Source organism: Notothenia rossii (assembly GCF_949606895.1).
Source record: "Notothenia rossii genome assembly, chromosome: 1".
Taxonomy (NCBI): Eukaryota; Metazoa; Chordata; class Actinopteri; order Perciformes; family Nototheniidae; genus Notothenia; species Notothenia rossii.
In genome coordinates, this window is record NC_136912.1 from 23,015,520 (window position 1) to 23,041,512 (window position 25,993).

The following is a 25,993-nucleotide window of genomic DNA, read 5'->3' on the forward strand; positions in this document are numbered from 1 at the left end:
TGTTGCCTCAGGGATCTCTGTCTTTCTCTTACACACACACACACACACACACACACACACACACACACACACACACACACACCAGTGTATGTTACAGTATCTTTATAGAATCACCCAGTCAGATCAAAGGAGCTCGCCCTCCCCCCCAACCCCCCCGAGTTGTTTTCCACCATCTACATATAGCAGGAGAGTTGTAACTGGGAATATGTGAGCTGCAGCAGAGGGAGGAGGAGAGATGGGAGGGAGGGCAGTCGAGGGGGTTTTGGCAGTGAAGAGGGAGAGGGGGATGAGGCTGCCAGAGGGGGAGGTATGGTTAGTGCTCACTGGGTGTGGAGCGGACAGGTTGAGGAGTGTGTGTGCCTGCAGCATCACCAGGGATAGATGGTGTGAGGGTCTGAAGACGCTCCTATACGTACGATTACCTGCCAACATAGAAAAAGAAACGGCTGTGAGTATATTTACATATCTTTATCTTACTTTGGAACCATCACTTCTGCTGTTTTATTTTATTCATAGTAGAACAAGAGAAAGATTACAATGAGGCCTCAGTCTGTAGGGGAGGTTGATGTTTAGTTTCTTATCCAGGGTGAGGGGTGCATGTCACAATTTGACTTCACAGGTGGAATGGAAAATTCATATTGTGGTCTGTGTGGTGGTTTCCCCGGTGGTTAAATGTGAATAGATTACATGATAAAAGACTCGTATTCACCTGAATCCATTTTTTTTAAAATATATATATATATCATTTTATTTTAATTTCTACTGAGAGATTTAGGGTTCGAATACACTCTAAAATATTTCAATGTGTTACATCATTTCCATTTGTTTAAAATAATATTTGTTTCCGAAATTCCTCCACAGCTTAACATTCAGATACTCAGGATGTGTATGTAGGAGTGCAACAAATAATAATAGCCATTTGCATTAATTTGTCGCATATCTGTGGCAATCTTTTTGGGGCTGTTTGGTTGAAATGTATGAGCAACTAAGGAATTTGGAGCCTGGTTGGAGTAAGGAGTTTCCCTCCATCGCTCTCCCCCTCTCGCTCTCTGTCACACACACTTCTACCCTTGGGACCCTTGGATTGGTTGTGTCAGGACAGAGCGGTACCCCGGTGCCTCCCCCTCTCCCCATGTGCCATGAAACTCATTATCGCTATAGAGACAGATTCCCACAGCAACCTTGACATTTTCAGGGGCGTCTGCATGATGATAAGATTATATTTGAAATGAAACCTCACCCCCTTCTCCCTCTCTCTTTCTCCAACTCTGTCTTTTATCTTCACTCTTCATCTGGGTCTTTTATCCTTCCCACATCTTTCCGCTTTTACATTTATCGTGTACAATGTTGCAGTTCAATACCAATTTCCTCTCCCAGTATTTCACTTTTCTCCTCTTATATGACTTACTTTAACTCACTTCTCTCAGTAACTTATTTTATGTGGCTTTGAGAAACTGCCAGTCTATTTCCTTTTATTTCTTTAAGGAAACACAAACCTTTGGCAGCCAATTAAAGCTAACTGCTCCCATCTACAACATCTCTGTCCTGCTGTTCTTCCATCATCTCTAATACCTTATTCAAATGCTGTCAGTAGCTTGAGATATTGTAAATATAATAAGTATGCATAACAAACTGCGTTGCTGCCTCCCTTCAACCCACTTGCATTATATCTTTTCTGCACTGCTTTGACATTTTTTAAATAAGTAATAAAAGGCACAGACAGAATATGTAAGTCATTGTGTTGGTGTGTGTTGGAGGGGCTTAAAGTGTCTTATCCCTACTAACTTGCTTCCTTTCCTCCCTTGCTTCCTTGGACACAGAGAGAGGTAAACACATTCCTTTCTTTCAGTATCTCTTCATCATCTCCGTCATTCCTTATTGTTTAATTTCCTCTGCGTCTCAGTTTTCTCCACTTCAAAGTGGATCATGATGTACTGAAGCTTTGTCTACGCACATTCACAGATGTAGGGAGAGTACGATGACCTCCTCTGTCCTTGTCTGTCTACAGGCATTTTTTGAAATATACACACACACACACACGCAAGAACAAACACACACAAATGGGAATCTTTTCAGGAGACTTTCCCCTGAGGATCTGGACTCAGAAATCTTGTTAACCCCCAGGCCTGTGTTTCCTATTGCGTGGCATATTGAAGCACAGAGCTTGAAGGAAGTCATTTCGATTTGTGTGCATTTCCTGCTGACATAAATCCACGTTTGTGTGTGTGTGTGTGTGCGTGTACGAGCGTCTGTTTGAGTGTGCGTGCTTTACAGGTTTAATTTGTTGCAGCTTCATTCCACTTTCCCTCCGGCTCCCTTTCCTCTTTGTTTTCATTCCCTCTCTTCAGCGGGCTTAAATAGTTTTCGGCTCCACTGGGCCCAGGGGAAAGTTCTTCCCTGCTGTCACTCAGTCAACTCTCTCTTGCATCCCGCTGCTTTATTGATCTCTAGGGTCCATCGACCTGCATGTGTGTGTGTGTGTGTATGTCCTGTATTCATCAGACTGATAAAGGTCAGTTCATCGCTCATCTGTTTTCAAATGCTGTCAGTCTTGAAACTGGACACACAAACCCAATGACACGCATACGATTGTCTTGTCTCTGAGTAGAACTGAAACTAGTCCAACCGCCTCTTGTGTCATCTTCATCCCCCTGGTGTTTTTTCCTCTCCCTGTTGTTCCTTTTTGACACTCTGTTTTTCTCTTTCCCAGGGACTTTGCATATGTGGCGCGGGATAAAAACACCAGGATCCTGAAATGTCATGTGTTCCGCTGTGACACGCCAGCCAAAGCCATCGCCACCAGCCTGCATGAGATCTGCTCCCGGGTGAGTGCTTCAGACTGGGTTTGGATTTGGCAAATAGATTCAGATTGAAATAGATTTTCCACTGATCAGGAACGTCGACGATCAAACTAAAACCCAACAAACGGAACTGACAGCCATTATATTTCATAACATTTACTCAATCACAAGTAGATGTTGTACCTTATAATATAATATTCAAATTGTCCAGCCTCAAGATGATTTGTTTTATCATGTTATTTTTTTAATGTTTTTTATGTACTATTCCACAACCGAAGCAAACATTATAATATCTGCAGAGAGTATCTGCAGTCTTCAAAAGTCTAAAAACTCTACATTTCACCTAAATCACAGTTATCAGAGAGCTCTCTTTCTGCACTGCAAATGTATTCATGGATAAATACAGAAGAATGCAGACGGGTCTCAAGGAACCGTATTCAAACCATGTTTCTTATTGTGTCTGCTTCATTCAGCGAACTCGCTCAGAATTGATGGATGGAATGGACTTTCCTTTTGTTCCCAGTAAAACACATTTATAGCTTTGGAAGTCCAATTCCGTGTCCTAGAAGATCTTTAAATCCCCTCTTTATTCATGTAGACTCATAATTTGGTGTCGAAATCAATTCCGTGTAGCATTAAAAAGGGTTTTTAATAACTTCAGCTTCCCACAGACACTTTGTGGTGACCATTGACTTGAACAGTGTGTCCCTGAAGTGTCTTTAGTTAGAGGAAAAAGGTGGAGTTAGACGCATTTGTCGTCCTTCTCATCGGTCATGCTAACACCGAATTTCTCACATTTGACTTTCAACACAGTATGTGGTAGAACCTGTGGAAATGTCTCTCTAAAAGGATGAAAAAAGAAAGTGGCGAATTGTTCACAGCAGGGTTTGTTGAGCTGTTGATTCGCTGTGATAAACTCTCTGATTAACGACATGTTTTATTTATGTGTGGTATTTCCAGCAGTATGTGTGATTGATTTTGTCTGGTTTGAGTTTATGAGATGCATTTCTCCCTGTGAGTTGCACTGCACGAAACGCTCATACCAAGCTGTAGAAAGAGGTGTGTGTGTGTCTGTGTGTGTGTGTGTGTGTGTCTGTGTGTCCCAGGTGAAATAACAACACAACACGACTCTACCGGGGGGGGGGGGGGGGGAATTACTTGAGGTTTTCTTGAGCTCTTTTGACTTTTTCATATTTTTTTCCCCTCCCTCATCCTATTTTACTATCACACACACTCTTTTGTCTCCTCCCCTGTGTCTCTGCCAAGGAATACCAAGCCGCTCGTTTTTTTTCCACGCCATTTCCTGATATTTCTGCTTATTGCCCCGTCTCTCTCCGTCCTCCAGATAATGACAGAGCGAAAGAATGCCAAAGCGATGGCAGGCTCTCTCCACGACAGGATGCAGGCAGGACTAGATCTCCCTCTACAAGGTAGGCATCAAACTGTACCTCTGTCAGCCTGTGTGTGTGAGAGAGAGAGAGAGATGTGACACGTGACGTACATCGATAGACGCAGAGAAGACATCACCTATTTGGCACACTGCATGCATTTAAACTGGTCATTAGTCTGAGCTGAAAGGGTTGTCATCCCAATGTCCTCTGTTAATGCTTCAGAGTCAAGACAGGTTCCAAACATCTGCATTTAGAGGTTTGATTCATAAATAATTCATTTTAGAGTCTTCAGTTTGGGCCTTAAAGGCACCCTGTGGAGTTTTCTTGTGAACAGAGAAAGGTTGACGTCTGCTGTTACCGACCAAAACACACTGTGTTTTTGAAGCCTGATCATTCTGTTGAGTGCACATCCTTCCCCTGTCTTTTTATTGAATCCTCTAATTCTAATCATCCATATTCAGTCGCTTCTTGTTTCTTGGCTTCGACTCTTTGCATCTTATATTAGTGCCAGCTGGCGATCAGCAGAATAACGTGAAATAAAGCAGGCATCCTCTCTTAACCTGTTGAACCCCATCCCATCGACCCGCCCCTGGGGGGAAAAACGCGTCATCTGCAGGAAACAGCGTCTGAGGACTTCTTAATATTGAATAAACTATGAATGTTTTATATCCATGTAACGGGAAGAAACTCAGCTAACTTATCCTTTTTTTTTTCTTTTCTTTTTTAAACCCACAAAGCTAGCGCTGAGCCTATGAATTAGCCACGAGCGAAAAATGCTAACGGCGTATTGCACAGAAACTCACTCATAATACCCTTATTACTTATCGTAGCTGCACGTCCATCCCATCGATCTGATCGTGAGAAGACACATAATCGATCGGTACATACAGTGGGGCAAAAAAGTATTTAGTCAGCCACCAATTGTGCAAGTTCTCCCACTTAAAAAGAGGAGAGAGGCCTGTAATTTTCATCCTAGGTATACCTAAACTATGAGAGACAAAATGAGAAAAAGAAAATCACATTGTCTGATTTTTAAAGAATGTATTTGCAAATTATGGTGGAAAATAAGTATTTGGTCACCTACAAACAAACAAGATTTCTGGCTCTCACAGACCTGTAACTTCTTCTTTAAGAGCCTCCTCTGTCCTCCACTTGTTATTAATGGCACCTGTTTGAACTCGTTATCAGTATGAAAGACACCTGTCCACAACCTCAAACAGTCTCACTCCAAACTCCACTATGGCCAAGACCAAAGAGCTGTCAAAGGACACCAGAAACAAAATTGTAGACCTGCACCAGGCTGGGAAGACTGAATCTGCAATAGGTAAGCAGCTTAGTGTGAAGAAATCAACTGTGGGAGCAATTATTAAAAAATGGAAGACATACAAGACCACTGATAATCTCCCTCGATCTGGGGCTCCACGCAAGATCTCACCCCGTGGGGTCAAAATGATCACAAGAACGGTGAGCAAATCCCAGAACCACACGGGGGGACCTAGTCAATGACCTGCAGAGAGCTGGGACCAAAGTAACAAAGGCTACCATCAGTAACACACTACGCCGCCAGGGACTCAAATTCTGCAGTGCCAGACGTGTCCCCCTGCTTAAGCCAGTACATGTCCAGGCCTGTCTGAAGTTCGCTAGAGAGCATTTAGATGATCCAGAAGAGGATTGGGAGAATGTCATATGGTCAGATGAAACAAAAATAGAACCTTTTGGTAAAAACTCAACGAGACGTGTTTGGAGGCGAAAGAATGCTGAGTTGCATCCAAAGAACACCATACCTACTGTGAAACATGGGGGTGGAAACATCATGCTTTGGGGCTGGTTTTCTGCAAAGGGACCAGGACGACTGATCCGTGTAAAGGAAAGAATGAATGGGGCCATGTATCGTGAGATTTTGAGTGACAACCTCCTTCCATCAGCAAGGGCATTGAAGATGAAACGTGGCTGGGTCTTTCAGCATGACAATGATCCCAAACACACCGCCCGGGCAACGAAGGAGTGGCTTCTTAAGAAGCATTTCAAGGTCCTGGAGTGGCCTAGCCAGTCTCCAGATCTCAACCCCATAGAAAATCTTTGGAGGGAGTTGAAAGTCCGTGTTGCCCAGCGACAGCCCCAAAACATCACTGCTCTAGAGGAGATCTGCATGGAGGAATGGGCCAAAATACCAGCAACAGTGTGTGAAAACCTTGTGAGGACTTACAGAAAACGTTTGACCTCTGTCATTGCCAACAAAGGGTATATAACAAAGTATTGAGATGAACTTTTGTTATTGACCAAATACTTATTTTCCACCATAATTTGCAAATAAATTCTTTAAAAATCAGACAATGTGATTTTCTAGATTTTTTGTCTTTTTCTCATTTTGTCTCTCATAGTTGAGGTATACCTAGGATGAAAATTACAGGCCTCTCTCATCTTTTTAAGTGGGAGAACTTGCACAATTGCTGGCTGACAAAAAATTGTTTTGCCCCACTGTACATCCTCACTCCATGATAAGAACTCACAAAGATATTAACAAGAACAGACATCAAAACACGTGGCGCTAGGTAGCTACAAATGGCAAAATGGCTCACCTTTGTTGTTGTCTGGTCAAAAGTGGTCTTCAATGGCATTAAAACAATAAAAACGCTGCTGAAGTTAATCCATAGGTTAATCCAATGTGTCTGTGTCCCTTTGAAATGATTTCTGATAATCATAAGCAATAAACCTGCTTTTCCGTTTCCAGATGTCAGAGCGAGAGATAGGTTCACTCTGATGCAAACCTGCATGCGCAAAACCCCCACCTTTTTTTGTTAACATGTGTGTGTATGTGGAAATTCCCCTTCGATTCTATTGGCTCTAACGGCCAAAAAGAGATGTCAATCACCAAAATCGACCAATGGGTTCCAGAGAAATGGTAAAAATGCCCATTTCCACCCAAATCACCTCAGAGGTGGAGTTTTTTTTGCTAAATCTCTCTAAAAAGGTCACATGTCACTTGTTTTGCATCAATCTTGATACAGGGTACTTATTGTATGTTGTGCTTTGGATTCCTAAATCTTTTAGTCTACCTTACCATCATCCAAGGGTAGTTGTCACTATAAGTAAAAAATAAATTTTGGACGGACACTATAATTTACAGTTTTTTACTATGTTCAACCTGAATTTTCTTTTAAAATAAAAAACATCTATATTGATTCTGACTGTTCTACATCCAACTCACAGGTTTATCATTACTTTGAGAAAAAAGATTATTAATTTTCCCCTTTTTAGAAGTCTAGTTATGGTCATTTGTTCTGGAAATGTCCTTTTCGAGCCTGAGACCTGAAAAACAGGCTTGGGGTCTAACAGGTTAAAATCATTTATTGGTAGCTCTACTTATGGTCAAACCATCCACAGGAAAACTTCTGGGAGTTTCTGCAGTTTACCGATGTCGGCCTTGATGGTCCAGTTTCCCAACATAATGTGCAAGGATTCATTATGTCACATTTTGAAGAGTCGGACAGATGGGACAAGTAGCAAGTCAACAGATGCTGGGGGCAGAAAGTTAAACTTTGGTGGCAGGAAATAATGCTGGAGAGCAATGTTGAAGAGATAGGTATGCTTAAACATATACTGTGTGTATATATATATATATATATATATATATATATATATATATATATATATATATATATATATCACATAATATACAGTAGAAAGTAGACTCGTTTTTTGGTATCTGGGCCCTTTTTCTATTTCATTTCCCCTGCAGATAGAAACCCCTCAGTGTAGACAGGTTCTCAGCTGCAGGGACCCCACATGAAACTGCCATTACATCATCTTATGTGTGAAGCTCACTAAATCCTTTGCTACCAAACAGATGAATATCTACACTTCATATTTGTACTGCGTGGTCTTGTAGGCTGCCTTCAAAAAACATTTAGGAAAACAATAGCTGTCACTATTGTCAGCTTAAATATCATGCTGGTTGAGCTGCTGACAATTCTCTCTGACCAATCAGTGGTCAGTATTTTAACTCCACTACTGTTATCGAATCAGTCGCTTGTGGTACCAAACAAATTAACAAGGTACTATCCACAACTATAAATGTATATAAAAAAAAGAGCCAGTTAAGTAGAGCGCTGCACAATAATGCAGTGCAAATGCGGCATTAGACTGGTTTTCTAATTTGGTAATTTTGGACAACAAGCTTCTTGCTATCATCACTCACTGTTTTCTCTCCCGTCGGCTCTCTGTCACTCTGTCAGAGAGAAAAGGGATTGTCTGTGCTGCACTTTATCATTTATATTTACTGGTGCTTGAAAAAGACGCAGCACCAGTCCAGCAGACCGAACAACGGTCCAGCCCGCTGCCGACAGCTCCTCAAATCAAACGCTGCAGTGCCGGTCTTAAAATGCCTTCAAAAACTGCAACTAATCCAGAACGCTGCTGCCAGAGTCCTGACCAAAACAAAAAGAGTAGAACACATCACCCCAGTTCTTAGATCTCTGGACTGGCGTTTTTTTTACAATTGTATTGCTAACTTATAAAGCAATAAATGGTTTGGGACCCCAATATATGTTGGACATTCTGCTCTGTTACGAGCCACACAGAGCTCTGAGATCATCGGGGGCGGGCTTACTCATTGTTCCTCGGCTCAGAACCAATCACGCCGAAGCTGCTTTTAGTTTGGACAAATGGAACAAACTTCCAGAAACCCTGAGGTCTTCACCAACGCTGAGTTCTTTTAAGTCCAGGCTAAAAACCTTATTTTTTCAGTTGCTTACCCAGAAGTATTTTACCTTGTTTTAGCACCTACTGTATTTACAATGTTGTTTTGAAACTATTCTGTATCTCTTTTATGCATGTTTTTTTTTTATCTGTTATTCCATTTAGTTTATTCACTGTGTTCCTTTCTTCTGTCTTCTTATTATGTGTTAATGTTGATGCAAAGCACTTTGAATTGTGCTATATAAATAAACGTACCTTACGTTTAACTTGCCATGAGGATGGTAGTATCCAGGTATTTTCTCTGAAGGCCACATGTAGGAACCTTCTGTAAATGTGTATTGTTGCTTACGTGAAGTTAAATATTTGTTCTTGGAAACACTTATGTGTGTGTGGCTTCTCCCCAGCAGAGTTCCCCACCCCAAAGACGGAGCTGGTTCAGAGGTTCCAGGTGCTCTACCTGGGGATGGTGCCTGTGGCCCGGCCAATAGGTGAGTCTGATCCGCAGTACTCCTGCAGACTGGAAGGAGAGGCTCAGCACATGGTTGGTGGTAACATTGATGTTAATGGTCCAGCTTAAGGAAGGGTTTTAATGGTTGTTGTTTGTTTGTTTCTAACATGCTCTGCTGCAGGCATGGACATACTTAACGGAGCTATAGACAGCCTGATGGGATCTTCAAACAGAGAGGACTGGACCCCGGTGGACCTCAATGTAGCAGATGCTACTGTCACCATCAGCAAAGAGAAGGTGAGACACATCTGCTGTAGCCAAACTGCTTTAAATACAATGTGCCAAATAGATTTGACAAAAGAAGGGCTTCAAATACAGACTGTGATTTCATTACTTTTATGTTTCAATCCAACAAGCAATTTGTTGTATTATAGCAGTATGTTGAAAGCATCAGACAGGCAGAACTGAGTACATTATAGATATGTTCTTAATGTCTATGATATCCATTAATCAAACACATGTTTTCGACCAGGACGAAGGAGAAGTGCTGGTGGAGTGTCGTGTTCGTTTCCTCTCTTTCATGGGCGTTGGGCGAAACGTGCACACGTTTGCCTTCATCATGGACGCTGGCAGCCATCGTTTCGACTGTCACGTCTTCTGGTGTGAACCCAACGCTGGACACGTGTCAGAGGCCGTACAGGCCGCTTGTATGGTGAGTCACTGAGCGAGAAAACACAGAGCTGACAAAACGTCTTTTATACATTAAGCTAACTCTCGTTTTAGTTAAGGAGTAAATGTGTTTTTAATTGTGCAGAATTAGATTGTAGGAAAGTTAGATTGTGCATATTTTTAATATTATTATGAATGTCTGTCACTTTGGCCTTACCTTATACTACATGCATAACATCGTATTAACAAAAGCTCACCTTATAAGAAGGTTTTCACTCCTAATTGATCAAATGCAAAATGCATTATGTTGCGAATGCTATATAAACTAAGATCAACAGTTAAAATAAGTACAGAGAGTCAAAGACATTTAAAGAGTGAATGTCTTTGCCTGTAGCTCAGTTTAAGCTGTGTTTCTACAGATGTGTTTTTTACCGTCCAACCTATATGGTCCATTCAGGTTGTAATGGGGCCCTGTGTTATAAAAATGCATTTAAATCAAAAGAAGCCATCTTAAGGTAAATAAGTGTGTGTTCAGCATCAGTTGGAAGGAGAATGTCCTTGCAAGTACAGGTTTTTAGTTTTTAAAAATATATTACACATTGTTTCCTGCTTTACAAGAAAACATTTTAAAAATGAATTAGTACATTGAATACATTACCAGTGTAATATACTCATATATTACCTCTCAAAATGTTCTTATTTTATCATTATAATGTCAGTGATTGCAACCCAGAATGCCCTGGGTGATGTTTCTGCTCAAGTGCAGCCCATTAGTGGAGATAACTCCTCTCCCTGCCTCTCTGCTGCGGCTGAGTCACAAGATTAGTCGACTGCTGGCCGGGCTATTGATCACACATCAACTCTGGAAATATGGACACGCACGCACGCACACACACACACACACACACACACACACACACACACACACACACACACACACACACACACACACACACACACACACACACACACACACACACACACACGCACACACTAAAACTGATTCACGTTGACAAGACTCATCAGTCATTACTATTGATCACAGCTAGCGGCTGGCGGTCCCTGCTCTCTCACCTTCACAGCCGTATACTCAGCAGCTGTAACTCTCTCTTATTTACAACGTCCCTCTCTCTCCTCTCTCTCTCCCTCAGCTGCGGTATCAGAAGTGTTTGGTGGCCCGCCCCCCCTCCCAGAGGGCATGCAGCTCGTCGCCCCCCGGAGACTCGGTGTCCCGCCGGGTCTCGACCAGCGTGAAGAGAGGCATGCTGTCTCTCATCGACACCCTCAAACAAAAGAGACCCGTCACAGAGTTGCCGCAGTAACCAACTGTTAAGCGCTACCGACTCCCTACCACAATCCCAAGTCACCATGGTAACTAGTCGCATTGCTGCCAAATACCTGTCGCCACCACAGACCCCTGTAACCATGGAAACCCAGTAAACCCAAGGGTTTGGGGAAGCCCTGTCACAATTCCTTCACTTCTTCAGACTGAAACAGGAATTTCACCTCAAGAGTTTTTCAAGCTCTTGTGAGGAAATTCAAATCTGTTTGCTCGTAAAAAAGGAGATGAACAAAGACTTATGGAGAAGAAACAAACCACAGAGAAAAACCCGAGTGGAGATCTTTGGTGGTGATGGTGTACATAGGAGTAACTCTCACCCCCCCCCCCCCCCCCCCACAGAGGAGCGAGGAGAAACAAAAACTGAAGAAGTAGGAAGAGCTCCTTCCAGCAGGTGTGATGCTGCAAACTGCTGACCTCTCCATGCTCTAACTGTATCCGTGTCTGTGCAGCCAGCATGACCCCCCTCCCATCATGCACCTGGTTGTCCTGTTAGTCTGTAGTGGCGTGTCCCCCTCTGTCCCTCTTCCTCGTTGTCCTCAGTAGACTGAAATGGAAAGAGAATCCTGAAAGCCATCGTGTCTGCAGTCAAATGAAAGAAGCAAGTACAGACTAAAGAGAAATGTCAGTCTACACACTCATACCTATTCAACTAACCTGCATGAACTTGTAATAGAAACAATATCAATACACTGCTGCTGCTTACAGAAGGGGTGATCGAATCCGAAGCCACTTCCTGTCTTCTTCCTTTGTTCCTCATAGACAAGATGTGCAAGAATCGGCCGAGAGGGTCTAAAACGAGCGGTGGCCTTTCACCCGAAACATCCTTCGCATACTTCCTGTTTACCTGTTTTTATTATGTCGTTATCCCTTGGAAAGCAACAGACGACAGCCATAATGAAGGAAGAGACAGGGACGGGCTAAGTGTTACTCTCTGCTGCTCCAAACACAGGAAGTATCGGCATGCTGCTGCTCATAGGAACACATGCTGGAGGAAATTTGACAGAATATTTCTCTAAATCCCACCTCAGTTCCATTCCTCAGAGACTTCATGTCCACTAATACAAAAAAAAAGAAAAGGGGTTGGCAACACAAGGAAGGCTTAATCCTAAAAAGATGAGGACTGGAGGAATGTGTTTTGAACCTGGGTCTAGTGCCAGCTGAGAGGCGGGTTTCATCTCCAGCTGTTTTTGGAGAGGAAAGTCAACAGAGAGACATGTGGACTCGGACTAACAGGATCTCCTGGGCTGCCATCTGTCTGTCTCCAGGGTTACGCTCACTTGAATGCGCCTGCTCTGTTTTCTCAAGATCAGTTGCGTTTGGTTTGTATTCTGACATGTTTCCCACACAAATCTCAATTCAACACTGCTAGCTCCTTATTAGCACGTGTCTGATTAGCTTGGATGTAAGGTAATCAGTGTGGACGTTTATTGCAAATAAAAAACACATTAAGCTGTAGATTAGAGTATTTAAAAAGTGAGTGCCATCCTTATTCCAATGGGTTCCTATGATGAGGGAAAATGTACAAAAACACCACTCGTTAAAAATCTCTGAAAATGTGTTGTCAAGATAATGCTGTCATAGAAACAACACCTATACACAGTGGTTGTCATTTGGAGGTAGGATGTAGTTTCCCAGTGCCCCACTGATGGTTTTTGTAAGAGAAAGAAACTGTGGACACATCTTATTACTGAACTTCTATAATTGACCATCTGCCAAACCCCTCCGTTTTTTGTAAACGGCACCATTAACAGGTGGCAACAGTATCTAAAGGGGACATCTGTAAAGTGTCTTGTCGTCTCCTTTTCTTGCCCCAGGTTTTAAAACTCCACGGTTAACCCACATGTGTTGAAGGAAGCAGGAGTGTACTTGAGATTGTGAGCAGAAAACACAGCCACTTCAACTTTATTTTGTCACAAGGATGTTGAAATGTGAATGAGATGACAAAATGAGCGTGTACATAATATCAGTTTAATGTAACATTCGGCATTAATCATTGTGATAAGCTATCTTTTTTTTCTTTTAAATATCTGTAGTTTTCTATTATTTTCTTTTAATGAAATGCCTTTTTTTGAGAGCTCACCAAATGGCCAAAGTGTAAAATACTGATATACATTGTTGTAGATAAGAAAATTACGAGAGCTAATAATGAAACGAGGAGAGGCGATTGGACATTTTCACAGTTGTCAATTACGTTGATACTGAATTTAACTGAGCAATTATCTATGCATTCTTTTGATCTTCTCGAGAAATGGAAAGTTGTGAAAAGCCTTGCATGCCCTTGGACGGTTGAAAGAACGACTGTATGTACTGAACAGAAATATTTTTTATTTTATTTATTCTATTTTATAAAGGTATATACTGATTTTATTAGTTGGGGCGAGTAAAGTCTCTTGACTCGGTGTCATTGTCATAGTCCCTGGTTAAATCACAATGCAACAAACAAGCTTCGCAGAAAAATAAATATATCTTCACCTTGTACAGCGCACTGAGAGCTGGGAGTGATGGGGATGATGGTAGTAACGTGTGCACTCCCAGTGTCTCTGTCAGGCTCACACACATGAACAACACACACACACCTTTCCCTCAGATGGATGTGTTGCTTCCTTTGCTGCTCACTGATTTGTACACTTTATCGATGTAATCAATTGTGAGAATAAACAGCATTATAAAACAGAACTAGTGGCTTCCTTTTTGATTATTACTCGTACTTCCCACCCCTTATACATGTTATAAAGTCACTAGATGTTAGAAAATATAAATGGGGTTAAATGAACATTGATACATTATGTAAGTTGATCATTGGTATTTTAATGACGTCATTTTACCTACTATACTTTCATAATTACAATTCAATGTTTTTTTTGTTATATCGTGAATGATCACTTCAGCAGCAGTATGTACATTTCTTTAGTTTTAAGAAATACCAATAGAGATGTCAATATGAGTAAAACTTCTTTAAAACATATTTTTCATACATTTTTATTTTTCATAGTTAACTAACAATACAATAATATTTTTCTTGGTTTTAAATCATTTCAAATAATTAACTTGGGAGTCCATTATGATTGACTGTAGTGTCAGAACATGCCATTATTGTTATTAACCACACCATCAGTGTTCATGATCTCTCTTCTATAATCCAGGCAGATAGATGGAGGAAGAGGATGCACATATTTGGGCGCGCTGAGAGTGGGGGGTCCTGGTGGGACGCTGACTGAGGGAACTACCACTCCTGCTGCCAACAGAGCTGCAGGAAGGAGAGGAAATGGGTGGCAGGACAAAATCTGCATGCTTCAACACTTCCTTTGTCGCCTCCTCTTCCTTAGGTCTGACCTTTCCTTCCACCTTTCCTCTGACCTTAAACAGGCTTTCTGCTCTCACTGTATGCTTCAGTGTTTTCTCTGCTCTTTCAGGCTCAGGGTTGAGTCTCCGCACCTGCTTGGAGGCTGCAGGTGGAGCAGAAGGGGGGGGGCTGAAGACATTCTGCTGTGGTTGGATCGTTGCATTTTTACTCAGCTTGTTTGCGAGGGCTGTGATTGGAGACAAGTGTCTGGATGGTTTAGCAGAGGATATTAACGTCAGGGTGAGACGAGGTATTCTTCTCCGTTTGGTCTTCGTAGGGCGCCTCTTGTGATGTGATTGGCTAACTTTTACCTTATCTGATTTCTTTTTGTTGCTGTTGGTTTGTTTTGTTCGCCCTTTGACCTTACGCTTACTGCCTTTAAGCCCTTTCTTCCTCTTTCCTCCCTCTTCTTCTCCTTTTTCCTCCTCCACATCCTCACCTTTCTTCTCTTGATGTTGTGAAGGTGCGACAGGCTTTTCTCCCTCCCCCAGCTGACCCTCTCGGCCCGAGAGGGAGGAAGGTTTGCTGCTGGCTGACGCGGCTCGATTCTTCTTGCTTTTCCCCTTTTTATTAGTCTTTGATAGTTCAGGAATGATTCCACCCAGGAGGCCTTTAGCCGCTGCCCTTGCCAGCACATCATGGACTGTTTCTACCTTAGTGGGATCCGCCTGAAAAAACAAGGGCAGCTTAAGATTTGATGTGAAGACACAACACATTAAAACAACAGGTCTCTAGGGTGGCACCAAGGAGATCTATGCCACAAAACACGACGCTGTAGAAATGACTAATGAGCCACGGCCGTAAAATGTTAACCGGAGGAGGAGGAGGAGGAGAGATAGCAAGATTTATATCCTGAGAGCAGCCGCTTATCTTTTCTCCCCCTCTGCCTGTGACTTTGAGCCAAATGCTAACAGCATTGTCAGCAAGCTAACATGCTGATGTTCAGAGGGTATATTTCTTAACATCTTCTCCATTTACTTAATCATGCTAACATTTGCTAATGAGCACTAAGTATAAAAGTAAAGCTAAGGCTGATGGGAATGTCATTTACTTTGAACATATTTAGTCATAAAGTATTGGAGAAATGAATCCTTTGATCTGACGATGGCGCTACAGAGACAGTCAGGGGATCCCCCACATCAGTAGTCCTTATTCTTATGGGGTCAAATAATTCCATTAAATAGATGTTAACACATTTAAGTCATTCCCATTGGATGGATCCACTGACATTTTCACATCTCTAGTCATGTGGCTAATGTGGTTTGAACACATACTGTTTACTGTGGCTGATGATCATTGTTCTGTGGTCATTTTGTATAATCTTATGTTTCAATCTAGACCAGATTCCTTAAAAAGACAACGCCATTTTCCATTTGATTTTGGATTACATCAGAAATGCAAAAAATCTCGCAATGTTAACGAAAAGAGAAACTATGTGTATTCGCCCCCTGGTGAATGGGTTCTTGCTTGGTCCATGCCACAGCGGTCCACCAAGTTTCATGAAAATCAAATCAACAGTTATTCTGTAATCCTGCTAACAGACACACACACTGAAGCTGGACACAACTTGCTGGGCAGCTTTAACCAGCAGGTCCTTTAACAACAAAATGCACACATTTTGCTCAATGTTTCGATACTTTAAATGTGCACTGGTAAAATACTGTCTTCTGGGCTTGGTCCCGAAGACTCAAGTTTGAATCCGGCCCAGGTCCATGTGCCGCGTGTCAACCCCTCTGTCTCCCCCTTTCATAGCTGTCACTCCAATAAAGGAACTGGTTGCCCAACAAAAATCTTATAAAAAACAAAACACTGTCTTCATCTGTAGTAACATTCAGAGTATGAATCTGTCTTAATCTCTTCCCCGTCCATCCATCTCTGCCTGTCTGAAAAATAATGCAGAATATTGCATTCCCTCAAGTGTTAAATCTGATTTACCAATTTTATTAATAAAAATTGCTTGGACAGCATTTTATGCTCATCATTTATAAGCCTCAAAACTTTCATTATGCTGCAAAATTAGAGTTTGTAATAAAACTGAAATGCCTAACGTTTAAACGAGGGAAGCATGAATAATATCAGCCTGTCAGATGTGTGTTTTACAGACAAGTCAGATTTTTCATGTTTTGCAGCAAATTTGGACACAAGTATGATTTTAAGGAGAGTTGTTGTTGCCTTACCGCTTCTCTCTATCTGTCTCTATGACGACATGTTGTGTATTTCAGATCTAAATCACAGCACAGTTTGACAGGAGCGATTCATTATCTGAGCAGCAGAGAAACACCTCTGAATTGTCAGTGTAACTAAATCTGCCGACGCAGCTGGGCTGTCGATTTAATTAGACAAGATGATCATTAGATTTAAAATGCCTGACTTTTCACTGGGAAGGTGCACAAGACCTGACCATGTGTGTTTTATTGGGAAAATAAAATACGCACACATACTTGCACGGTCCCCTCCCTGCACCACTTTTTCAAGCTGCAGGGGATCAAGGGAGCAGCATCTCATTTCCTTGTGTATGTACTTTTTATGAGTGGAGCAAGGGGGAGGAAAGAGGGGAGGGGGGCAAATAGACGGAGCAACGAGGTGATGCAACAGGATCAGAGCGCTGGAAAAAAAAGATACAGAGAATTATCCATTCATCTTCGCCCGTAAAGTACTGAAATGATTCAGCCACCGGTCCGTATTTCATCTCTAACTTGTCTCTTTTGTATGCAGTATTGGAATAATGCTGCAGTGTTTCAGGGAGTGTGTGTGTGTGTGTGTGTGTGTGTGTGTGTGTGTGTGTGTGTGTGTGTGTGTGTGTGTGTGTGTGTGTGTGTGTGTGTGTGTGTGTGTGTGTGTGTGTGTGTGTGTGTGTGTGTGTGTGTGTGTGTGTGTGTGTGTGTGTGTGTGTGTGTGTGTGTGTGTGTGTGTGTGTGTGTGTGTGTGTGTGTGTGTGTGTGTGTGTGTGTGTGTGTGTGTGTGTGTACTCAGAAAGCACAGCCGACAGACCTCCCTCCCAGCAGACAGACAGTAAAATAATGCAGCCTCAGCACTTCTAGAAGGTCTCGTCGCCACACACACACACACACACACACACACACACACACACACACACACACCCACCCTCTGTTCCCCCTCAACCTGCTAACATAACCTTGCCCTCTACTTCTCTCACTCTTTTCCCATCAGTCTCCACATGTTCCCCCCTCTTTCTCTCTCTCTCTCACCTGTCGGGACAGTCGTGCGATGAAGCAGCCATTGGTGAACTGTGACGATTCGAGCCTAAAGAACTTTGATTCTGTTGTGTCTCCTGACTGGGAGTCATCGCTGAAAATCGGACCGTTTACCCTGAGAGACAGAAAATAGAGGATGAAAGGGACTAAAAGATGCTATGCGATATAATATATATACATATATTCTGAGAAGTTTAACTGTAAGAATGGGAGTATTGAACACTTTATTCAGCAGTGTGGGGACATTATACCAACAAAACCAAATACAGGGCATGTATTATTAAAACTGAGGTACAGTATGTGGCAACTTCAATATGTTGTGTTTTCAGGCATATGGTGACATTTTCTAGTCAAGAAAACTACACGCTGATAGTCAGTGGTTAATACAGTTGTATCAATGATCATTAATAAGAGTATTTGAAGATTAGTATAACAGCAGTGTAACAGTATATACAGTTGCAAGAAAAAGTATGTGAACCCTTTGGAACTACCTGGATTTCTGCATAAATTGGTCATAAAATGTGTTCCGATCTTCATCTAAGTCACAACAATAGACAAACACAGTCTGCTTAAGCTAAAACCACACAAACAATTATATGTTTTTATGTTTTTATTGAACACACCAAGTAAACATTCACAGTGTAGGGTGGAAAAAGTATGTGAACCCTTGGATTTAATAACTGGTTGACCCTCCTTTGGCAGCAACAACCTCAACCAAATGTTTCCTATGGTTGCATATCAGACCTGCACAACGGTCAGGAGGAATTTTGGACCATTCCTCTTTACAAAACTGTTTCAGTTCAGCAATATTCTTGGGATGTCTGGTGTGAATCGCTCTCTTGAGGTCATGCCACAGCATCTCAATTGGGTTGAGGTCAGGACTCTGACTGGGCCACTCCAGAAGGCGTATTTTCTTCTGTTGAACCATTCTGTTGTTGATTTACTTCTGTGCTTTGGGTCGTTGTCCTGTTGCATCACCCATCTTCTGTTGAGCTTCAATTGGTGGACAGATGGCCTTAAGTTCTCCAGCAAAATGTCTTGATAAACTTGAGAATTCATTTTTCCGTCGATGATGGCAATCTGTCCAGGCCCTGAGGCAGCAAAGCAGCCCCAAACCATGATGCTCCCTCCACCATACTTCACAGTTGGGATGAAGTTTGGATGTTGGTGAGCTGTGCCTTTTTTTCTCCACACATGGCATTGTGTGTTCCTTCCAAACAACTCAACTTTGGTTTCATCTGTCCACAGAATATTTTGCCAATAGTGCTGTGGAACATCCAGGTGCTCTTTTGCAAACTTCAAACGTGCAGCAATGTTTTTTCTGGACAGCAGTGGCTTCCTCCATTTTATGACCAACTTATGCAGAAATCCTGGTAACTCCAAAGGGTTCACATACTTTTTCTTGCAACTGTATATGCAGAGTTGTATATTGTGGATGTTAGTGCTGCTCGCAGCCTCAGGACCAGCCTGCTGATAGGCTGCTGCACTACCAGCTGTCACTGCTGGTGACTGTGTTTTGTACATCTGCTGTAAGTGCCCTCCACATTTTATATGCTGGCAATTCTCAGCGGTCTCAATTCTGTTTAAATATGGAAATGGTTTGCTGTTGTTACCTTTATTCATTTTTTAATTCTCAACGAAAAGTGGTTTTAGGAATCAGGAAAATTGCACACATTTGCACCCACTGCAATTATCCTGCAGCTGGGTGGAAACCAAAACAAACCTTTCAAAGTCGAGGCACAGAGCATCATTCTTGCCAGGGGTCCTATTTATGAGTTTAGAGAGTGAAAACGTCTATCGTTTTAGTTACAGTAGGTACAGCAAAGCTTATAGATCACACCGTCTGAAAGGCAGCCTTTTACAAGTACACAACTCAATTCCTCTTACACCTACAAAACCTAAAAGTCAGTGTATATGAATATATACATATAATATGTATATGATAATTCATGTTTTTGGAGCTATAACCACCATCCCTCAAACATAGAAGCCAAAGAAACGAGAAAAACAAGAGGGAATGACACATGTAATTATGAATAAAAACACCTTGACCTGTTCCATTTAAGGAAGAACAAATCACTTTTCTTTCTTCTCTTTACTTGTCTGACGCAAAACATTTTCATATTAATAGAAAGTAGTTTGGTGGCATTTTAGATGATATTTGTGCAGTATGAGCTGCTGCAGACTGTACAGTTATTTTCTGGCGTTCACTAGTATAAACTATTCCCTACAGTACATTTGTAACAGGCAACGCTAAACAAAGAGGTGAAACAGCTGCTGGTCGTCTCCTGGCACTTTGGTGCGTTGATAAAAGTGTAGAAACATTTGATGTGAAGAAACTACGAACATAATAACATTTTAATTTATTTAAGGGGATGAAAGGTAAGAAATGAGTGTCATGGAGCGTGAAACTGACCCTGAAATCTGCTCCACCCGGACTGTGGGATTAACTACTGTCCCCACGGCAACAACAGCTGATCCTTTTTACTGTCCTCACCCTAGTAACTGTACACTCTCTCTTTCTCCCACAGACACACACACAGTTGTACAGAAAGTATAATGTGAGGATAGGCTATCATATTTATACTAGACAGACATGATTTACTCTCCCAGTCTTTACTGCCGTCTGTAATTCTCAGAGATGAAGCTCACTGCTCACGATACTTGAGTTCTGCACTCAGATACGTATGCAGCTGTTGAATGGGATGTTTTAAAATGAGATTGTGAATGTATCTTATATACTCTGTGAACAAATTTCCAATAAACTTTAAATGTATTATTTTTGTGCTACAGAACGAAGACAGTCCTTTTACCTGCCGTCTGTAGTATGACTGTAGCTGTTTTGCAATCATAATTTATGCTTAAAAATAAAAGACTTTCAATTTTCTCCCTCAAACTAATCTAAATTTGAAGCAGACAAATACGAAAGGAGGACACATCTGAATAACTCACATTGAATCTGTCCAGTATCAGTTTTGCCTCTGCAGAATTGTGTGTTTAGTGCTGATTAGCAAACATTTGCATCCTAACAATATAAACATGGTAAACATTATACCTGCCTATAATCAGCCTACATATTGTTAGCATGATAACATTAGCATGTACAGACTCACAGAGCAGATAGCATGGCTGTAGACTCTGAGTCCTGTCAGAATAAAGACATGGAGGTTGGTTTCATAAATTGACGTTTTGTTTAATCCCCAGTACATTTATCACAATGATGGATGGTTCTGAATTTAATAATCTGACAGAATCTCAATAACATAAAAAAGTACAGAGCGACACAATCAGCTTCAAAGTGAATATTTTGTTAAAGCAGAAGGCTTCACTGTGAGCTGCCTATTGCCTGTCACTTTCTGTCAGAGAAAACAGTGTTGAGTTTACCTTTAAATGCACATGGATTGACGACTTCCACAAACCATAGTACTGATTTATGTTCGGCGAGTGATTAAAACCAACTGCTTAGAGTTTTCCCATTGCATTAACGGTTTGAGCCTGAGGACACAAATAATCTAAGTGCATAATGAAAAACGTTATATATAGAGAACGTATACATGCACAAGCAGGTGTGTGTGTTTTTACCTGAAGGGCAGCAGTTTGGGATGGGTGTGTGTTTTGTCCAACACTCTTTTCACTAGCTGTTCATTTTCCTCAGGATACACTGAGCGTGTGCAGTAGACCACCGTCTGAACCTTTGGAACTGACAGAAAAAAAGAAATACAAATAATAATCCACTACTCTTTTATTATAGTGTTGCATTGTATCAATCGTATATACAGAGGAACAGTATAGCCCACATTTATAGTGTGTGTGTTTGTGTATTGTCACACTTTGCATAACTGTTCCCAGCTTTAATTCTTCATATCTGTTTATTGTAATGTATTGTGTTTCATTGCCTGAAAAGATGCATTCCAAGTTATAGTATTTGTGTGTTTGTGCTTTCAGTATATACTCACAGGACAAGGCGTGAGCTAGAAGTCGTGCCTGTTGGGAGGCCATTGTGTGTATTTTGCTTCGAGACACAGAACTGTGACACAATTCCGGCAGTAGATCCCAGTCTGTCAACAGAACGGAACTTCTTTAGCATTTCTATCACATTTAATGTAAAAAAAACACTATCTCGATCAATATTTATATGTATTTCATACGTACTTCCATGTTCACTGTGCATGGTGGGCACAGGGTCATTGAGCGCGGAGGAGGAACACTGAGGCAGCACGATGATGACCTTTAGTCGCTGGACAGAGGCGTCCCACTCATTCAAACCACTGAAGGCTTCTGACAAGACTCGCACATCTGCAAAGGACATGAAGTAGCACCATGAAAGTAATGCTAATATACAGTTGGAATGAAATATTCCCAAAAGGCTCCTCAAATTCTCATGTGTGTAAAAGCTTGTCAATCAACAGACTTTATGTATCTTCCACCAACATATCTTTTCGGTTATGTTTTTTGATATGTATGCAGGATTACAAAAAAACGACTGGCCTGATGTCCATGAAACTTGGTAGAAGAATGAAGCACGGGCCAAAGAAGAACCCACTAAACTTTGGGGCGGATAGAAATGACCGAGCAGATATACACAAATATTTTTTAATGATGTGAATGACCTTGGCCGAGGTCTGCGCTCTCCAAGTGTACTTTTAATTTAAAGGTCACCTATTATGCAGATCCACTTTTTCATGTCTTTTATACATAAATATGTATTTCCCCGTGTTTAAAGAGATTCTGAAAGTTTCAGGGAAAAAGATTCTCTCACTTTTTGTCCTGATCCATTTCTATAAAAACCTGTCTGAAAATGAGCTGATCAGATTTTGGCCACTTTGTGATGTCATAATGTTTCTTTGGGTTGTGTAACCATTAGCCAATAACCAACCAAGGTAACCCCCCCCCCCCCACACCTTATCACCTGAATCTCCTCCTAGAGCACCATTGTGTTCTTTTTAACCAAATATCTCTCAGAGGGGCGTGGGGAGTGGCTCCTTATTTTTCATCTAAAGTAACAGACAGAGAATCAGCACTTTTGAAACAGGGCTGAAACAGAGGGGTTTATGGGATGCTGCAATGCATGATCTCACTTTTGATATCCATTTGTGTGAGTAGTTCTTGTATCTCGTCTATTTGTGACGTAGTGTGATCGGTACCACACACCAACACTCGGCCAGAGCGGTCAGCGGCCGCCACGGCGACGTGAGCCACGGTCACAGCTGAGAAAGACCCCACCGCCAAGACGTCCCCGTTATCAAACAGCAGGGGGCGTAACGCAGTCACTGCCACACACACACTCCTGTCCTGAAAAATAGATGCACACTTTATTCACAATGCATGGGGGATTTCCTGCTTGACGAAAGTGTGCCCTCCAGTGTTATAGACTGCTGTGATCCTGATCAAGATTAATAACTAACTGACCTCTTTAACTCAGCTCCAAAGATAATAAACTTCACATCACAGCAGGAGCATACTTCAAAGCCCTAAGCCACTTTTGTGTGAAGGGCAAAACTTTAAATTAGTCCCACAGCATCAAAAGTAAAGATCATTACCTACATTAAGAAGAACTATTAGTCAACGATTCAACAAGTTAACAACATCTCCTTCTGTTCATTCAATTGGCAACTTCCGGTGAGTATTTTGGGGACTTTATTTTAAACCAGTAATTTTGCTTTTAATAAAATGGGCATACACAGACCAATGTTCTTGTTGCTCCATTAAAAGATAAACCAGAAGATTGCTGTTATTTTTTAGTTTGAGCCAGCAAAGAATAGTATCTGAATTTAATTTGTTGGTGCAGATTTTTTTTTCTTTCTTTTTCCTCCGATGAAAACAATGTAGTTGAAGTCACATTTATAAAGAAACTAAATATCTGGTTGCTTCTTATTTTCTCTTAGGTGGATTTATAAATATTGTACTACTTTTTTGACAGTATTCTTTCCACCAGTCTTGTATCTATCTCCTTAAATTATCTTTACAAGCCCCTGAAGGATTAAAGCATGTTTCCCATTAGTGTGTGTAACCTATATTTAGCTCAATTACACACCTCACTACACATATCCATACATACCTGTGTGTTAAGTGCATGTGTACTTGTGAGGCTGCTGTGCTGCAGCAGAGCGTGAAGCTGAGGGGAGAAGACGAGTGTATCGGGACAGAGAGGGTCTCTGCAGAACGACCCCTCACTGAGGGCCGTCATGATCTCCACTTCACACAAGCCGGCTCTTTGTAACGATGCACACACTTCGTCAACACTATAGAAAAAATATCAGGATTTCTGTTTAATGAATTGTTTAGTTTAGAGGAAATATGATTCAAATACACTCAAGGTGTGTCTGGTGAGTAGAGTTGCTGCATTTTAGCTTCACATAACTATCCAAGATGCACCTTTTCACCCCAAGGTATGAACATGTTAAACTTTCCGGTCTCAGATATGTGATAACTGCACTCACCATTAACCCCATACTGCACCTGCAATTTCCCCCTACAGAGCCTGTCACTTTAAACTCACAGTGTTATTTTATAAACAGTCTGATAGAAGTTATTATATAATTTGTCTTCATACTGACATTGACACTGACATTTAAACCAACCCCCCCCCCCCTAAAGGGCAATTAAAAAAGTGTGTCCCACTTGTGACATTAGATTTTTCCTGCATGGCTCTCTTTCTATGGCCCTCCTTCTCAGTGTGTGTGTGTGTGTTTGTGTGTGTATTTGCTTGTGTGTGCATGTGTGTGCGAGTGTACCTGGCCTTGAGAGTATTGACCCATGCATAAAGTGGCAGACGTTTTGCTCTGTGCTGTTTGGTCCTGACAGGATCTGACAGAAAACAGGAGACGCTCTGCAGACTCTGTTTCACTCTGCAGCGAGCTAGAGATGCTGCCAGCTTGGTTCTACACCTGTGATTAACACAAGCATATGAAAAAACCTCAGTTCACATTGAATTTCTCCTACCTTTAGTCCGTGTGATTTCTAGATTTCATTACAATTAAAAGATTGGAGTACAAATAAACTTTAGATGATGTTAACATTATTTACAACAACACTTTGCGACATGAGGAAATAGACGTGAAATGAACACATTGAAAATAATAGTACAATTAGGTGAAAGTAAAAGCCAGCCAGCCAACACACACACACACACACACACACACACACACACACACACACACACACACACACACACACACACACACACACACACACACACACACACACACACACACACACACACACACACACACACACACACACACACACACACACACACACACACACACACACACACACACCATGTATACATCACTTCAGGGGACATTACATTGACTTACATGCATTTCTTGGAGACTTATCCTAACCTTAACCATAACCAACACATGCCTAACCCTTACCCTTACCCTAATCCTAACCATTACCCTAACCCTAATCCTAAACCTAACCAAGTCTTCACCCTAAAATTAATGATTCCCCTCATGGGGACCTCCAATTTGTCCCCATAAGGGCGGCGAGTCCCCACACGTGACTGTGTAAACGATTTAGGTCCCCACAAGCATAGTAATGCTAGGCCACACACACACACACACACACACGCACGCACGCACGCACGCTCGCACACACACACACACACACACACCTGTGTAGACTGGTCTCCAGGTCCCTGACTTCCTGAAAAGTCCCCTTCTCTTCCTTTGTTAGACGTTCACGTGACAGAAACCTTCGGTCCTGGAAGTCAAACAGCATCACCATCGCCAGTGGCAACAAGTCGCTGGACTGCAAAAACATAGAAATACTCAATAACAACAATTGCTTGAATACCGATCTGGCAGATATTGAGCAACATGTCTTTTTAGTAAAGTTTATGATCACTTTGCAAATATAAAGCACATTTTTTTCTCTATTTTTGCTCTTTTGGTCTCCTCCGACGACTGACTTCAATATCTTGCTCTTTGGCATGTAAATGCTTAACTATCTTCATGAGCATTTAGCCAACTGTGTCTATCTGCTGTTTGGCGCAGAGCAGTACAGTGGGTTTTAGCAGCTTTGCTAAAATAAAATAAAAACAGCTCCCTACTGTTTTTTCCAGCGAACCTACCTTTTC

General features: G+C 41.7%; 2 protein-coding genes across 7 annotated transcripts in view; one reads left to right on the plus strand and one right to left on the minus strand.

The window, feature by feature from the left end:
• apbb2b (amyloid beta (A4) precursor protein-binding, family B, member 2b) overlaps positions 1-14,025 on the plus strand; it is a 50,604-nt gene extending 36,579 nt beyond the window's left edge. For 5 of the 6 annotated variants that reach the window (XM_079664079.1, XM_079664083.1, XM_079664080.1 and 2 more), the window contains 6 exons: positions 2,711-2,825; positions 4,147-4,231; positions 9,295-9,378; positions 9,520-9,635; positions 9,871-10,050; positions 11,159-14,025. In XM_079664079.1, coding sequence (XP_079520205.1) covers positions 2,711-2,825; positions 4,147-4,231; positions 9,295-9,378; positions 9,520-9,635; positions 9,871-10,050; positions 11,159-11,329 — 751 coding nt within the window. In that variant the 3' untranslated portion in view covers positions 11,330-14,025. The remainder of the gene's footprint in view (positions 1-2,710; positions 2,826-4,146; positions 4,232-9,294; positions 9,379-9,519; positions 9,636-9,870; positions 10,051-11,158) is intronic. The other variant, XM_079664082.1, reaches the window with a different exon arrangement.
• Positions 13,089-25,993, minus strand: part of LOC307018804 (putative methyltransferase NSUN7) — a 15,408-nt gene continuing 2,503 nt past the window's right edge. Inside the window, exons 4-13 of the mRNA XM_079649244.1 lie at positions 25,886-25,938; positions 25,529-25,665; positions 24,642-24,794; positions 23,966-24,149; positions 22,986-23,199; positions 22,060-22,203; positions 21,864-21,965; positions 21,490-21,607; positions 17,902-18,022; positions 13,089-15,360 (exon numbers count right to left, since the gene is read on the minus strand). Coding sequence (XP_079505370.1) covers positions 14,482-15,360; positions 17,902-18,022; positions 21,490-21,607; positions 21,864-21,965; positions 22,060-22,203; positions 22,986-23,199; positions 23,966-24,149; positions 24,642-24,794; positions 25,529-25,665; positions 25,886-25,938 — 2,105 coding nt within the window. The 3' untranslated portion in view covers positions 13,089-14,481. The remainder of the gene's footprint in view (positions 15,361-17,901; positions 18,023-21,489; positions 21,608-21,863; positions 21,966-22,059; positions 22,204-22,985; positions 23,200-23,965; positions 24,150-24,641; positions 24,795-25,528; positions 25,666-25,885; positions 25,939-25,993) is intronic.